General features: G+C 37.6%; 1 protein-coding gene across 1 annotated transcript; it reads right to left on the reverse strand.

Annotated features, from left to right (window-relative positions):
• Window positions 1-1483: 1483 nt before the first annotated feature.
• On the reverse strand, window positions 1484-9065 carry ehf (ets homologous factor). The gene is made up of 9 exons (XM_079449772.1): window positions 8893-9065; window positions 6173-6266; window positions 5383-5640; window positions 4583-4639; window positions 4397-4456; window positions 4233-4301; window positions 2928-2972; window positions 2578-2773; window positions 1484-2456 (listed from the first exon to the last, which is right to left on the reverse strand). Exons 2-9 carry the CDS (start codon window positions 6258-6260, stop codon window positions 2357-2359), a joined length of 873 nt encoding a protein of 290 aa, XP_079305898.1. The 5' UTR covers window positions 6261-6266; window positions 8893-9065; the 3' UTR covers window positions 1484-2356.
• Between the last annotated feature and the right edge of the window lie 6401 nt (window positions 9066-15466).

A 15466-nucleotide genomic window follows, 5' to 3' on the forward strand; every position in this document is an offset into this window, starting at 1 on the left:
GTCTTTTGAATGTGGACTAAAGAGATAAGATGAATCCAGTGTGCACAAAGCCTTCTCTGATCAGAGATCAGCTGATGGAATCGAGTTTGTCTTTAATTATCTGCCATCTCTTCCCTGTTCTGCCTGCTGCCATCGGCTTGTTTTAAATAATGAAAAAACACATATGGTACATTCAAATGAGTTCACAATCACTGTAGTGTTTGGAGATTTTGCACTTGGTCGACTGGTGGCATGAAAAACAGAGTGCTATCTCACGCTGAGGATAAAGATGTGTTTGGGGTGAGATTTTATGAAACTAAAGTACATTTGCCAAAGAAAACAATCCACAATAAGAACAAATTGCAAGTGTGTGTCTTTGTCTTCTTCTATAAAAACGAATTAATAGGTTGCACACAAAATATTATATATTTGTAAACAATTCACCAATGGTTTAGAGAAAAATAAGCTTGTAATCTGATTGTACTTTAATGAGTTTTAAGAAAAGCTTTTATTGACTGTATCTGTAATATATGTATATAATTCCTATTAGTATATAAAAAACATATGCCAGCTCATGTTTAAAGAAGAAGTGCAGTGCAATGATGAACCCCTAAAAAACTTCTCAAATTATTTTAAGGATGATGTTTTATTAAATAAGCAATCCTTGATGCTCTGATGCATTTAACTTCCTTCATGGACATGAATGGCATTCACTCGCTGTTACAAGAACTATATCATAAAATGTTGACTACCGATGCATTTAACTTGTTTGACAAGCAGTGCTGTCTCTTTCTGAGATAGGACTTGGTTTTCCCAGGTGGGGACAGAGCTGCAGACATACGAGAGCATCAAATGTTTGACTGTGGATAAAGAAAAGGATTAAAAAAGTTAACGCAAATCACTGTAAACCACCTTTATAAGACAAAAATTATGTTCCAGAAAGCAACAGGGTTTCGTAGGTGAGAGCCAGCGAAATAGAGAGAGGAATTTGCCTATGAAAAATCTGACAGCAAGACAAAAAGCAAAGCCAGAGAGTGTCAACGGTTCTTATCTCACGGAGCAGCAGGTATCCGGTTATCTGTTGTCCTGAGGTGGCAACGCTTTGACCGTGACACATGTGTGGGACAATTAACTCGCTGGCATTTCGTCTTATCTAACATAACTCAGGACTGACAACATCTCTGGCCACAGCTGCTGGAAATCATTACCTATCGTGTCGTCCCAGCAACAAAGAGAAAATTAAAGACTTGCTTGACTTCCGGCATTGACCCGGCGTCTGTGAGGGTTGTGTCCTCACCCATCACACCTGGACAGTAAGCCACCGGTTCAAACAGGTTGAAATTCATCTTCTTGAATGATATACTTTTTTCCTTTTATGTGTTCAATTCTTTGCTAGAAATTCTTGCAACTTGAATTAAACTTACAAGCAAGCAAGTCAAAGCGTACCGCCAACATTCTTTAAAATATCTTCTTTTGTGTTCTGGTGGAATAAGAAATCAAAAATGAATTTTAAAATGGTTTTATTAGTGCTTTTATGAATGTAATTGCAATAGTTACAGCTTATGTTCAGCATAAACAAAAAACATGGTGACTCGTGGTCTGCCATACATTTACCGCACAAAACCTATTGAAAATATAACGCGACACTGCAATTGGTTTAGTACTTTTTAACCGAATACTCCTCCATATAAACTCCTTTACTTTTACCCAGAATCTTCTGTATGTGTCTTTCTCCTGCTATTAATGTGATAGTTCACCCCAAAATTTTAATTCTGTCAATTCAAACTTGTATGACTTCCTCTTTCCGCTGAACACAAAGGAGATATTTTAAAGAATGTTGGTAACCGGCACCTATTCCCTGGCATTGGTTTTGTGACCATACAATAGCAGTGAATGGGTGCAGGTGCTGTTCGGTTACCAACTTTCTTTCAGATATCTTCATACAGGTTTGAAATAACAAGAGGGTGAGTAAATGGTCAACGAATTTTTAGGTTAACTATCCCTTTTAGGATCTTCATTTGGTAAGGAACATCTCTATATTGCAAGAAGTCATTCAGGTAGTATTCAAGTCAAACGCCATTTTAAACATGTTTAATGATCAAACAGTGTTTCACATTACAGATACATAAATGTACATTCAAATTCATATAAATGAGTGTTACATGTAAATGACATGCAAATGTAAACAACATGTAATTTCCACTTCATTGCCATTTTCAGTGTCAGGAACTAGAAAATATACTCAAACAACAAAGTCACAGACAAGTGCACAATTCTAATAAACAAAACAGCGTACTAGTCTTCCGAATAACTAACTCAAATTGCCATAATTTTATAAATAAACTTTTTTACATGGAAGCTCAAAACTCAAAGTCCTTCACTTATCAGACTCTCTCCACCCTCGAGCATTCCTGCCGAACTTATAGACGAGTCTGCGTCCGTCAACCCGCTCCAGGATCTCTCGCTTGTAATAATACCTTTAGATGTGAGAAGATAAAAACAGATCTCACATTAGTAAATCTGATGGATATTACTCTGAGCACATTAAGAAGAGCAAAATATTTTTTGGCAGAATACATATTGTTTAAAGTGCGTTACCTCATTGCCCTGCTGAGCTTCTCGTAGGTCATACTGCTGTTATTTTTCTTCTTTCCCCACAGCTGAGCCACGGCTTCGGATTTGAGAAAGCGAAATACCCCCTCTGAACGATCCTCCCATTTGATAAGGCCGGGGTTACGCTCCGGGTACAACAGGATGTCTCGGATAAACTCCCACAGGTGCGTCCCTCGAGGGTCTGTCGAAGCGCGCGAACGTGGGAAGATGAAAAGAAGAAAGAATCTGACTTGAGGGTTTTGGTCTGTGATACCAATTTTTGATATGGGGGAAGTGTAGTGCGCTTTCTTTGGAAACACTTAAGGGAAGAGAAATAAGAAAAGAATCATACTCACTGTGTCTTTTAACCTGATTAGAGCGACCGTGTGACCGTTTGGGGTCTACAAGGAGAAAGTTGAACAAAATATTTTATAAATGAAATAGATGAAATGTCTTTATCCAACAAACACTGTAAAAAGATGAAATTTTCTGCAGTTGGGGCGCCAGAAATATTCCGTAAAATAACATGGTTTTCCCTGTTTTTCTTTCAAATGTACAGTGTTTTTCTATAATTTGACGATTCTAGACCCTATTTCAAAAATAGTCTGTAAAAACAACCCTATATATATAAAAAAAAACATTTTCTGGCAGCTTGGGAGCCAGAGATATACTGTAAAATAAAAAAATGTGTTCTGTAAAGTTACAGGGCTTCCCGAATAATTAAAACATTATGTGAAAAAACTGTAAATAAAACAGCACCATATTTTTAAACATTATACCTGATAAATCTGTAAGAAGTATAACAGTATAACTATGTAAAATTACTTTTTTTTTCATTGAACCTCATACCAATTTGAGCGCAACCAAATGAGAATGCTACGGCATTTTTTGGAGCTTTACAACCACAAAATAATGGACAGGACAGTGTCATATGAATCATATGACAATCATATGCAGAGTAAAGATTTTTCATGTACATAAATGCATGTATATCTTTGATCTTATACCTGTATATTGTCTGTAGGTGGTGATAGTGATTAACTTCTTTAACAGTATACAAAGAGGAAATGCAGCGAGACCTCGGGCACATTCCATTAAAGCCATTCATCAATTGAACCTTTCATTCCAGTGAATTTCAACGAAAGACAGAATCAAAATGAAAAGAAGACGCTTATGCCACAATTAAACGGCACAATAGACTGAATCTCATACACGAGAATCAAATGAAGTAAATGAAGATCTACAGACTTTCCCGTTTTAACACTTGTATCTATAATGTTCAATATACTCACTGTGCTATTTGATTATCATATTAGTAAACTGGTATATATAAAAAGCACATATAATACTGTGGTTGTTAAAAGTGTACCGTGGTAAAATTAAGGTGTTCTTTACAATACCTTTAAACTATTTGTATCTGTATAATTGTTTAGTATCAAGGTATACATGTGGTTTTTTAACCCAGCATTGGGTCAAAAAGGGACAAACACAGCCGCTAAATGATCCCCCAAAATGTTCATTTTTGACCCAACGCTGGGTTGAAAAGAAACCATCATTTTTAAGGTGTAATTTATTATTTATAAGCAAGAGAGGAAAGAAGAAAGCACATTTTGATAAGTGGATCAGTCGATTAGGATAATGTTTGGATTAAAATCATTCACCTGAGCTTGAAGGAGCTGGGGATGCCAACATGGTGTTGGGCTGGAATGAGCCTTTCAGATCAAACAGGTCTTAAGAAGAAACAAGTCATTTGGTTAAACCAACATGTTGTCATATAGACATATTAAGTTAAAGATAAGTATCACATATTTATTCTGAGGTCTACCTGATGTGCTATAAAAGCTGGACTCTTCTTTGAAGGGAAGGATCGAACAGGGAAATTCTTCTGTAAAAGTCAGCCGTGGTTATGAATCTGTGTTCACGGTTACTTAAAGAGTGTGCCCTTCATACTTAAAGGATTATGGGAAACCAAAAAAAGCGCTTCTATGTTGCTTCTTGTGTGGTTACTCACCATCAATTTCTGTTTTAATGTCGCCCTGCGTGAACAAATCTGTTTGACCATACTGAACTGTGAAAGAAAAAAAAAAACAGCTAATGTTTCTTTAATAACCGCGGTGCGCATGTTACATTTACATTTAGTCATTTAGCAGACGCTTTTATCCAAAGCGACTTACAGATGAGGAAACATTAAAAGCAATTATAACAACATAGGCAACAAAATACATAAGTGCATCAAACTAGTCCATTAAAGCCTAGCACAGTATAAAAAGCTAAGAATAGTGAGGTTAGTAATTTTATTTATTTTTTTATAAAGAAGGAAAGGGAAAAGAATTAGGAAAAATGTTCTCCAACGAATATTATCAAGTTTCGGAGTAATTACACACATCTTGCTGTTGCGAACCAGTTTAACTTGTCGGTGCTGTTCTCATATGTCAACATATGTATATGTTTTCTTGATTTCATTCATTTTAGCAAAACATCTGAATAAAACTGTGTCAAACTACTGGATGTATAGGGTTATTACCCCTCATGTCGTTCAAAACCTATATGTGACATTTTTCTTCTGTGGAACACAAAAGAAGATATTTTGAGAAGTGTCTTGGTGGTTTTGTGTCCGCACAATGAAAGTCAATGGGGTTTGGTTACCAAAGATCTTAAAAATATCTTCTTTTATCTGTCTTATCCTACAGAAGAAAGAAAGTCATACAGGTTTGGAATGACACGAGAGTGAGTAAATGATGAAATAATTTTCTTTTTTGGCTAAACTAACAAGCTCAACTGGTTAGCTAAATCTTAACTTATGTTTCTTACCATTCCACTTGACTTCAGCCAAGCTTTGGAAAAGAATGGGACCTACGGATCCAGCCGCCCGTGTGAAGTCTTGGTAGGTCATGTTGCAAAGCTGTCTCCCATCCAGGTCGAAGTTCTGGAAGGGAATGCTGTTGGCATCGATCTGGTGCATGTCCAACGTTTGCTGGAGCCATTCCCAAACCTGGTACTTTGACCAAATCTGTGGGTGAAGATCTTGAGACCAGAGACGACCCGTGTAACTGGATGTCACCGTGGAAACTGGGAATGTGAGTTAATTAAATGGGTTAAAGGTGCAAATGTATTTATTGTAAATGTCCATGCTGGTACATGCTGGCACTTGTCAAAATGACAGATTAACACACCTGTTTACCAAGAATGTCATACTGGTTTGAGGCACCAGTATCCAAAACACATCTGTTGTGACCAACATCTTTATAAGCAGGTGTGAAACTAATACTATAAATGATTTAGTTACACAAACTACAGTAAGAAGTACTGTACATGAGCATAAATCACATTCCTTATCGCTTCTCTGTTATTCCTAGCATGGTTTACTGTTCACAAAACTGATAACCTAGCAACTACAGCAGTGACCACCGCAGTAAATGTTTAACATGCCAGACTGACTCTCTGCTGCATGATGGTAGATAATCAACATGTAAAGTCTGCTACAGTGTAGCATAACTGGAATTGCACTGGATTCTATATCTGTCTAGATTTTATCCTTCTGCATGTAAAGCTGAGTGTGATTGTAAGATTTTGTTCCTGGTGTTTGAGAGTCACACATTACCATCAGGGCAGCTGTAGTGGGTTGTCCATGTGGCAGGTAACTGGTTGTCAACACTCATAGTCATGATGCTGGCCTGAAGGACCATCATCCAATGCTGAAAAAATACAGGGAATCTTTATTGCCATATATTTATGACTTTCTTAATCCTACAAAACGAAAAAGAAGATATTTTGAAGAATGTTGGTAAACAAAAACTGTTGGTCCCCATTCACCTCTATTGTATGGACACTAAACTAATGAAAGTCAATGGGGTCCAACGGTTTTGATGATACCATCACTCATTTGGGTTCTGCTGAAGAAAATAAAGTCATACAGGTTTGTAAACGACGACAGAATTTAAATTTTGGGGTGAACTATCCCTTTAAGCCTTAATCCCCGATTAAGCCAAACTGAATACAGATTTGAAAACTTCAAATCATAATGTCAACTCAGGTTTTGCCCACTTTTACTACAAATTCTTAAAAACGAAATAAGTACATAAACGCCCGACATTATTTTTTTTGCCAGAAACGTCCAAAACACGGTCATCAGATGAAACGTGATACACGGGGCTGTACGAGCCAACTCGAATGCGTTCTTGCAAAAGTAAACAGTCAGTGTCACAAATGACTGTGTAATTTAAGTATAGATGTTGTGCTGGTCTGCATTTGCCATCGGTGAAAAAAAACCAGCACTGTACACACAAAGGTATTGTATGAACAGTGAAGGGCCTTTGTGCAACGTTCAACCGCACACGCCGTCGCATTTGCACAGGAATGTGTGTCGGACTGCTTTGCATGCGTGAAGTTCCAACTGTCCTTCAAGTTTGATCAATGGTTCAGTCAAAATGTTTATCGCCCGATATATAGGGTTAGGAGAATTAGAGACAGTTTAATATAAGGATAATGTTATAGTTGTAATGCATTGTCGTGGTAGAGCATTGTGCTGGCAACATCAAGGTCAAGGGTTCGATATGTAGGGAAAGCATGATGTGTGTTTGTGAATGTAAGCCACTTTGAGATAGTTTTAATGTTTTTTTATAAAAAGTTTTTGTGCTCCATTTTCATTATCATACAGAAATAGTATGGGTTGCACATGCAATGAACCTAACCCAATGCAACAATATTTGCATGAGCTGAGTTTATTGACATTCATTGGAAGGCTTGTCAATCTGTTTAATTTGACGTTTGTAATCCAAACCAACTCTTGTGTATATTATCAACAGAAAATGTCTACTTGATATTTGACTTATATTTGTCTGTTACCCATCCTCTTAGAACCTAGATGATGATTTTATGCGTGTAAAACAGAGAGGGGTGTTATGCCAATATCATGATCACACACAGTACAAATAAAGGATATTATAGGGACTAAAGATATGTTTTGTCCAGGAAGAAAGTGTTTGTAAAATGCCTTAAGTCATTTAAATTAAATTTTTAATAATATTTTTACAATAACTTATAAAAAAAAATTGAAATTGTTTTTTAAATGATCGGAAATGCAACTATATATTTAAGTCAGTTTAATAGTGTTTATTCAAGTGACCTGGAAGTTTGAATTTTATTTAAAGTGCATAGCGCATTTTAAGTTGTTTTGTTTACGTGGTTATTTTCTGTCGAGTTACAACATTTAACCATTACCAAGTTAATTTTACATAAACTATAAGCTCATTTAAAATATGAATAAAACTAAATAAAACTAAAAATAATACTATAATAACTCTTAACTAGACTATTTTTACTTGTTTTAATATGACATGGAATATGATTAAAAACATTGAATATGATCCCATACAGCAATACACAGGAAGAAAAAATCTATAAACTGCTTTAAATATAATGATAAGATAAAGATTTAGTCACATTCATAAAGGGTAGTGAGCAAAAGTGAGTTCAGTTGTTAAAATGTTGACATTAAGTCATCAAAATAATTGTATTATTGTACATCCCTAGTCCCAGTCAAAACCCTGATAAAATAGAAAATAATTTCAAACCAATTTTATTTTAGGCCTACTTAAAAGTCCACAACATTTTATTTTACAGTGACCCTGTAGTTAGTACAGTTGTTACAGTAAACCTCTGTATAACGCATACAGACCCCTAAAGATCCCCGTTTTAAACCTAACAAATGACCTGCCGTTTTAATTCAACACATTATTGTGTAAACCATTCAAATCTATGCTTTCCTTTTTAAAACAATGGTCATTCATATATAAACCATGTTACTAATAACCTGCTCCTTGTATGCTTTAACAGGTCAAGCAGGTTTTCTTGATTCTTTTCCCCGTTATGCTACAAAACATTTTATAGTGTGATGATGACTTCAGTAATGTATGAGGAAAAGAAACGTAACTTATTGACATTCTTTACAGTTACTGAGCCGACAAGCCGAGCGGCCACAAGAAACGTTTCTTCAGTTATCATAAACAAAACAATAAAGCCCATATATGATTATATATATATGTACACTACCATAAAATACACGCATAATTTGTTACGTATGACACATATAGTCAACCTTTCTGTTACAATAGCCACGTTTTTATTTATATGCCAGTTAAATTACAACCTGTGAAAGTAAATACTGTCACCATTCTATTGACAGGCGAAAGAGATGGTTCTCGGTCGTTTAGATAAAACTAAAGCAGTTATTAACCTGCAGCGAGGAAAGTTACTGTTTTGTGTTTTGTCATGACTGGTCATTGGCCAACCATCAGTCAAAGAAAAGAATCAAGTGCTCACCAGAGATGCTGAATATGACCCAGACAGATGAACGGTTTAAAGTCCTTTTCTTTCTGAAGTATTCGGTCCTTGTGAGCGAGAGAGGATGACGGTTTTATGGAGAGAGAGAGAGAGAGAGACCTGGCTGTGTACCGGTGGCACTGTTTGGGCCTGTCAAACTCCTGTAAGACAGCGTGAGTTCATTCACCAATGAGGATTTTTTATCCTATCTGCTTCCTGGTGCTTTGATTGGCTCATTTTCATGCCAGGTGCATTCATGTGTATTTGCATACCATAAGAAAGGTGTTGCTGTTACTTTCACTATGAATGCACTGTCTGTGTCACTCTGTCTCACTCGCTCACCCACTCACTCGTTCTTTCGCTCGCTCGCTCGCCCACACACACACTCTGCTCATTCTGACTGTGATTAATATGTTTCACTAGAACTGAGCTTTTTGTTTTCAAAAATAATGGGTCAAATATGGATAAACCCAACCACCGGTTTAAATTCATCTAGAAAATGTCCAAATTTGATCCAGCCATGCAACTCCAAAAGTTTGTCAAAAAGAAAAAGAAAGAACCGTAAAATGACATCGTATGATCAAGTATACCGACAATTTCAGTTGAAAACAAACCTTTATATAGCCACACACGGCATTGTCGTTAAATAAATACATCCCGACAACCTGTTATTAAAATGGAGCAAAACAAACTCATTAAACTGCAAATTCAATCCTCCCATAGATCACAATCTTACAAAAGCAAAGTCCCATGACTTCAATTCTCAGTTATTTTTTAAATCAAACATAGAACCTGCGGGTGTAGGTGCAGCTCTGAGACATTTGTTACACCCTTTCAGCATCAGACATGTCAAAAAACCATCATTTACAGTAACTAACCATCGTTGTTTTGTTTTATTTGTTGAAAAAACATACAGCAGTGACCCCAGTTGAATACGGTCGCACCACAATAACAATACACTAACCATGGTGTAGTTAAAACTATTACTTTAACATAAAACCATAGTTTACCCCAAAGTCTAAAATATATCATCATTTACTCAGATAGTCTTGTGTCATTCAAACCTGCATATGGCTTTCTTCTGCTCAATAAAAATCGGACAACAATGACCCTCAATGACTTCGTTTCTATAGACATTACTCAAAATATCTTCTTTTGTGTTCCACATAACCCAGACAGTTATGACAACATTTGTATTTCTTTGGGTGAACTATCCCTTTGACATGCAAATAGACCCATCCTATCCATTTGAAGATCTTTAAGCTTAAAAGGTTGTCAGAGTATAGTGACGTTTTGGTTCATGTAAACACATTCAAAATAATTTTAGCACTAAGAACTTCGTTCATTCCAGTGCCACAAACCTGAATCTACAAGGAACGACCAACGTTACAGCTCACGTGGCTGTCTCGATCCAAACATCCCTCTTCTTGCCTTCAGTAGGCTCTCATCAGCACCTTCAAAAGCTGTCGTCTCTAATATTTCAAAGAAAGAAACGGAAAAAGAACAAGAGGAGATAATTTTATTAGGGTCAATTACAGCTATAAATGACAATTTGTCGGGCTAAACTGCAATTTTTCGTTCTTTTTGTGAGAGAACAATGACTGTGTAATTATAGTAATGAGAACGGCAGAGTAGTGATTTGTGCTGAATGAGGCGCTACGTGTGTGTGCGTGTGTCGCATTTGTATATTTGCTGAACACGACATGGGACAAGTCAGATATATTCTGTGTTTTATCTCATTACATAAGTTCAACCGGTGATCTCGGGATGTTAGGGCCCGGAATTCGAGGCCACCACAGGGGCATCCTGGGAAGAGCGTTTCTACTGGTGACCACATGATGGCACTGTTAGCTAATAATGACTGCAGACGGCCTGCAAATGCTCTGTTATATGAAAGCGGTTTTGTAAACTACTTGTAGTCTTCATTCAAGATATATATTTTTTATTTCATGTTGTTCAAGTACAGATGTCATTTCATAAGCTGATGTATGAGAACGGCGCTTCATAAAAAATGAAAATGAACACTAAAAGAGCAAAGCAGTGGTTGTGTGTTCTGTGTGGTTGCTTCACACACGTGTCTGTTTTAAAGTAACTTCGTACTCATTTTAACATCATGAACTAAAAAGTACATTATATAAGATTTCCACCACAAATGATTGCGATACCTATTGAAAAAACGCTAACACTACAATCCATCATAAATTTTGGTTCATTTTGTGTTTTCTTTTTGGCCAACGAATCACACTAAAAGTATAAGGAGGTAGAGAGATAGAGAGAGATAGAATTCTAAAAGGGTGCTGAATTATTTTTGACCTAATGGTTAGAGTGTTGGGCTTGTGATCAAAAGGTTGCCGGTTCTAATCTCAGTGCCAGCAGGTCATGACTGAAGGGCCCTTGAGCAAGGCACCTTACCCCTGATTGCTCTGCAGTAATGTGCCACTGTATAAAACTACTTGTAAGTCGCTTTGGATAAAAGCGTCTGCCAAAATGAATAAATGTAAATGTAAACAAAATACCACTAGTTGGAGCAAGAACCTGAAGTCATGCACCGTGATCTCTGTTTTGTAAAGGCTTCGTAGCCAAATTATCGATGTTCTCTCTAGACTAGACCCACAAACCCTGCTGTCCTTAAGATGCCCAGCATCCTAAATCTACACTCCAGAGCTGGCCTGTAAAATCATGACCACCATGGATTTCTTTGGCTCTGCCCGGGCAGAGGGGCTTTGGGAACCGGAGCTTCTGATAGGCTGGACATTGATAGAGAAGCTTATATTAGACAACCGAGTCCAATGCTTTTCTGAAACGATAGCCGCTCTGAAAGCCACGGGGTGCACACAGACACAGTCACAGAGGGATAAATCACCAAACACACATTCGATGGTTCAGCTATGGAAATCATTACAGTAAACCATCCACGTTTCCTTCTCTGACAGTTCTCCACTGCGGGAACTTGAGAGTTCTTATAGGAAAACGTTGACTGGCTTTCGCAGCTATTATGGCAGACTTTTGTGTCTGCGAGAGGGGCTTGGGGAAACAAATTAATTCAGAAATATTCATTCACACAGAACGGAGCGAAGCGCTGGCGCACAGACCGTGGGAATACACAAAAGCGCAAGCACGCACAAGCTATACCGCGCGGTTAGGCCTACACGACAAAAGAGCGCTTCTAGGTCAACCGCAGGGAACACGCTGAGGATTATGACTCACTAAATACAGAACACGCACAAGTCATCATCTTCTCATTCGGTAAATACAGCACTTTTTGTCACGGCTTGTGTCACGATGCGCGTTCAGTTGAGCGGTTTACTATTTTTGAGCACACGGCGCTGGTGACTCATCGCTTTGAGGTGATGCGGTTAAATTGAGCAGCAAAGTCTATTCAAGTCGCAGGTATGAGAGATGCAACCCCATCCACTTCAATTTCTAGTAGATTTGATTCAAGGTCTATTAACATCCACTAATTTCATCGTGAGAGGTCTCTTTCTAGTCCTCAAACTATTTCTGCGCATAGATTTGGTTGTCATAACAGATGCGTTTCCACACGGTAAAAGCAAACAGTGATCGGTGCATCATATTTCATGCTGTTGTAAAGGTTTGTTCACACCAAGGACCATGTGCTTGTTTCCGGCGTGCAGCAAAACCACCAACAAAACTTGATCCTAACCTACATCTCCGTAAAGAAATCCCAAATGGCAACAGCTATTCTTTTTAAATTCAATATTAGAATTATTCTATGAATACTTGACAGACAAATGAAAGAAAAACTAACCCTCTCGCTTTTTTTCTCAACAGGTAGTGGTTTTTGTTGAAAACTTTGTATTTGCACCTATCGTACTATTGCTCTCGTATGACTTATCGCTTCTTGAACTCTTTGTGAGTCGCTTTGGATAAAAGCGTCTGCTAAATTACTAAATGTAAATGTCAAAATAGTGACGTCAAAGATTCCATGAGCCTGTAGTGAGTTTATGAAAGTTTAGCTTATATTCGTGATATGAATAAATTGTCGTGGTCCTGTCCTACTTGTCTTGGAATTCCTAGTTTTGTGGACAGGGTCATGGCAGTACCACGTCTTGTGTGTGTCATATGTCTTTTTGTTTTGACATTGCGCCACGTGTCTTGTCTCGTGCTTTGGCCCCGCCACCTTGTTTCCCTGTCATTGTCCCATTAGTGTTTCATTCCCTTCACCTGTCCTTAGTTATGCCCTCCTGTAAGTGTCTCCATTTAAGTCCCCTGTGTTCTCTATTCCATGCTTTATGTAGTCATCCCTAGTCTCTTTCCTTGCACCTTGCACCTGTCTTGCATTACCTTGCACCTGTCTTGCATTACCTTGCCTTTGTGGATTTATACCCGTGATTTTGGACCCTGTTTTGGCCCTCGTTGCGTTTTTAGGTTTACAACCTTGTTTAAGTTCATGTTTGGCCCATTGCAGGTTTTTTATTTAAATAAAACTATGTTTAACTTAGCTGTCTGCACTTGGGTTCTGTCTTGAGGTTCATACCATAAATGGTGCACACAAGTGACTGTTTAAATAGTGACCATCATACACCATACTGTCGTCATTTCAATGATGGTCAAATAAAGTCTGTCAACAAATGGAAAAGGAGAGCGAGAGAAAGAAAAGGGGTAGAGGACAAATGAGAGAGAGCAAGAGAATGGGGACAATTAGCATTCCTGTGGCCATTTGTTTGACTAATTACTTGTGAGTGATGTGACTGCTGGGGTTAGTAATGGGATTCATGCTGTTTAATGAACATGTCACACTCCTTTTGTACAAGTAGAAGGAAAGACACTGATGACCAGCAGCTTGCAGGCCTAATATAGGTGGTATGGAGCTCTGCTTGAGCGGGGTGGGAACCAGGTAGAGATGTAAGAGGTACCAAACTCATGCGGGAGAGACGCCATTCAATCACGGCTCGAAGATGCACGGACACATAATGCGTGAAGGCTCCCGGTAACCTGAATGGTCGAGGGGGAAATTGTGTGTTTAATAGACAGAGGCCACAGGAGCACGGTGTTGATGATAATGCGAGTAGTGCAACGGGTTTAATGTGACTAATGGGATATTGGATATGTGTCTTAAATATCTGTGGTTCTAGGTGGAACGTTGTTGAGAGCCCTGGTAACCAGAGCGGCCGTTTGGTAAAGCAGATATTTTAAAAGGTGTTTTGAAGTTATATTTGAATTATGGTTATGGGAGGTTCATTTTTTTATGTTATTATTTTGATCATTTTGTTTTCTTTTGTTTATTGTAACAGATGGCTTTGGTTTTGAGTTGATTTGGTTGAGTTGATTTACTTTTCCAATTTCGATTACTTTTGTTTAGTTTATGTTACCCTCGGGTGAGAGGGCTGGTTAAGAAAATACTTGTAATGATTTTTATTAATAAAGGAAACTCTTTATATGAGAATATTGTGAGTAGTGGATTAGTACAACAGAATAATGGCGACGAGGATGACTCCCTGATTCAGGGATCTTTTTTTGGTTTGTTTTTAAAACTCAACCCAAAGGGATTATAACAATCAAGAGTAAAATTAAATCAAAACCGCAGCCATCTGTTACAATAACAAAAGAAAACGAAATTAGCAAAATAATATAAACATACAAAAATAAACCTCCCATAATCATAATTCATATATAACTCCAAAGCACTTTTTATCCCTTATAAAGTATTTGCTTTACACAACGGCCGCTCTGGTTACCAGGGTTCTCAACACTGTTCCTCCTAGAACCACAGATATTAAAGACACATAAAACCCATCACATTATCATCAACACCGTGCTCGTGTGGCCTCTGTCTATTAAACACACAATTTCCCCCTCGACTATTCAAGTTACCGGGTAAATGTATATGTAAACAAAGAGTACACTTTTATTCAAAGAAACTACCTTTTATATCATATCTGCTAAGAGTTGAACTAATGGAACGCATTTATTGATAGAAATGCAATATAATATACACTACTATTTCTTCAGAGGTGTGTAAAGACCTTACATAATGAAGCGTTACGTTATTATTACCTTAGAAGGGGCTATTTCTATCTACATACACCGCAGGTCTCCTTGCATGGAATTCCTCATGTGGTTTCTACAGTAGCCCTATGGACAAACTGTTCAGCAGAGCTCGTTTCGTTAATACATTATCTCCATCAGGAAAGAAGTGAAAACATGACGATGTCTTAGTTCAGTGTCAGCCACAGTAGTGCTTCGAAAGGGAGGGGTGGAGTGAGCCGTTCGTTGCAGTTCGCAACTTCACCAGTAGAGGCCGCTAAATTTCAATCACTTGATCTTTAAGCAACAAATAACTTCTTGAAATCAAAGTGTAGACATGCACATGGAATGTGTTATCTTACTGGGAACACTCCAGTCTATGCAGGCGGTTGGGTGTGAATTAGCTTTTTTATTTCTCAAAATATGCAGCTTTCTTCAAACACATATAGACTAATTCTTTAAGATTTTTAATTGAATCCACATTTAACCGAATCCACGACAGTCGGTGTCATCAGGCGCTAAAACCGATCATTTTACTTTGACAATTATGATCGAAATTGGTGTAAAAGGCAATTCAATAAAATGT

This window comes from Barbatula barbatula (assembly GCF_947034865.1).
Source record: "Barbatula barbatula genome assembly, chromosome: 25".
NCBI classification, from domain to species: Eukaryota; Metazoa; Chordata; class Actinopteri; order Cypriniformes; family Nemacheilidae; genus Barbatula; species Barbatula barbatula.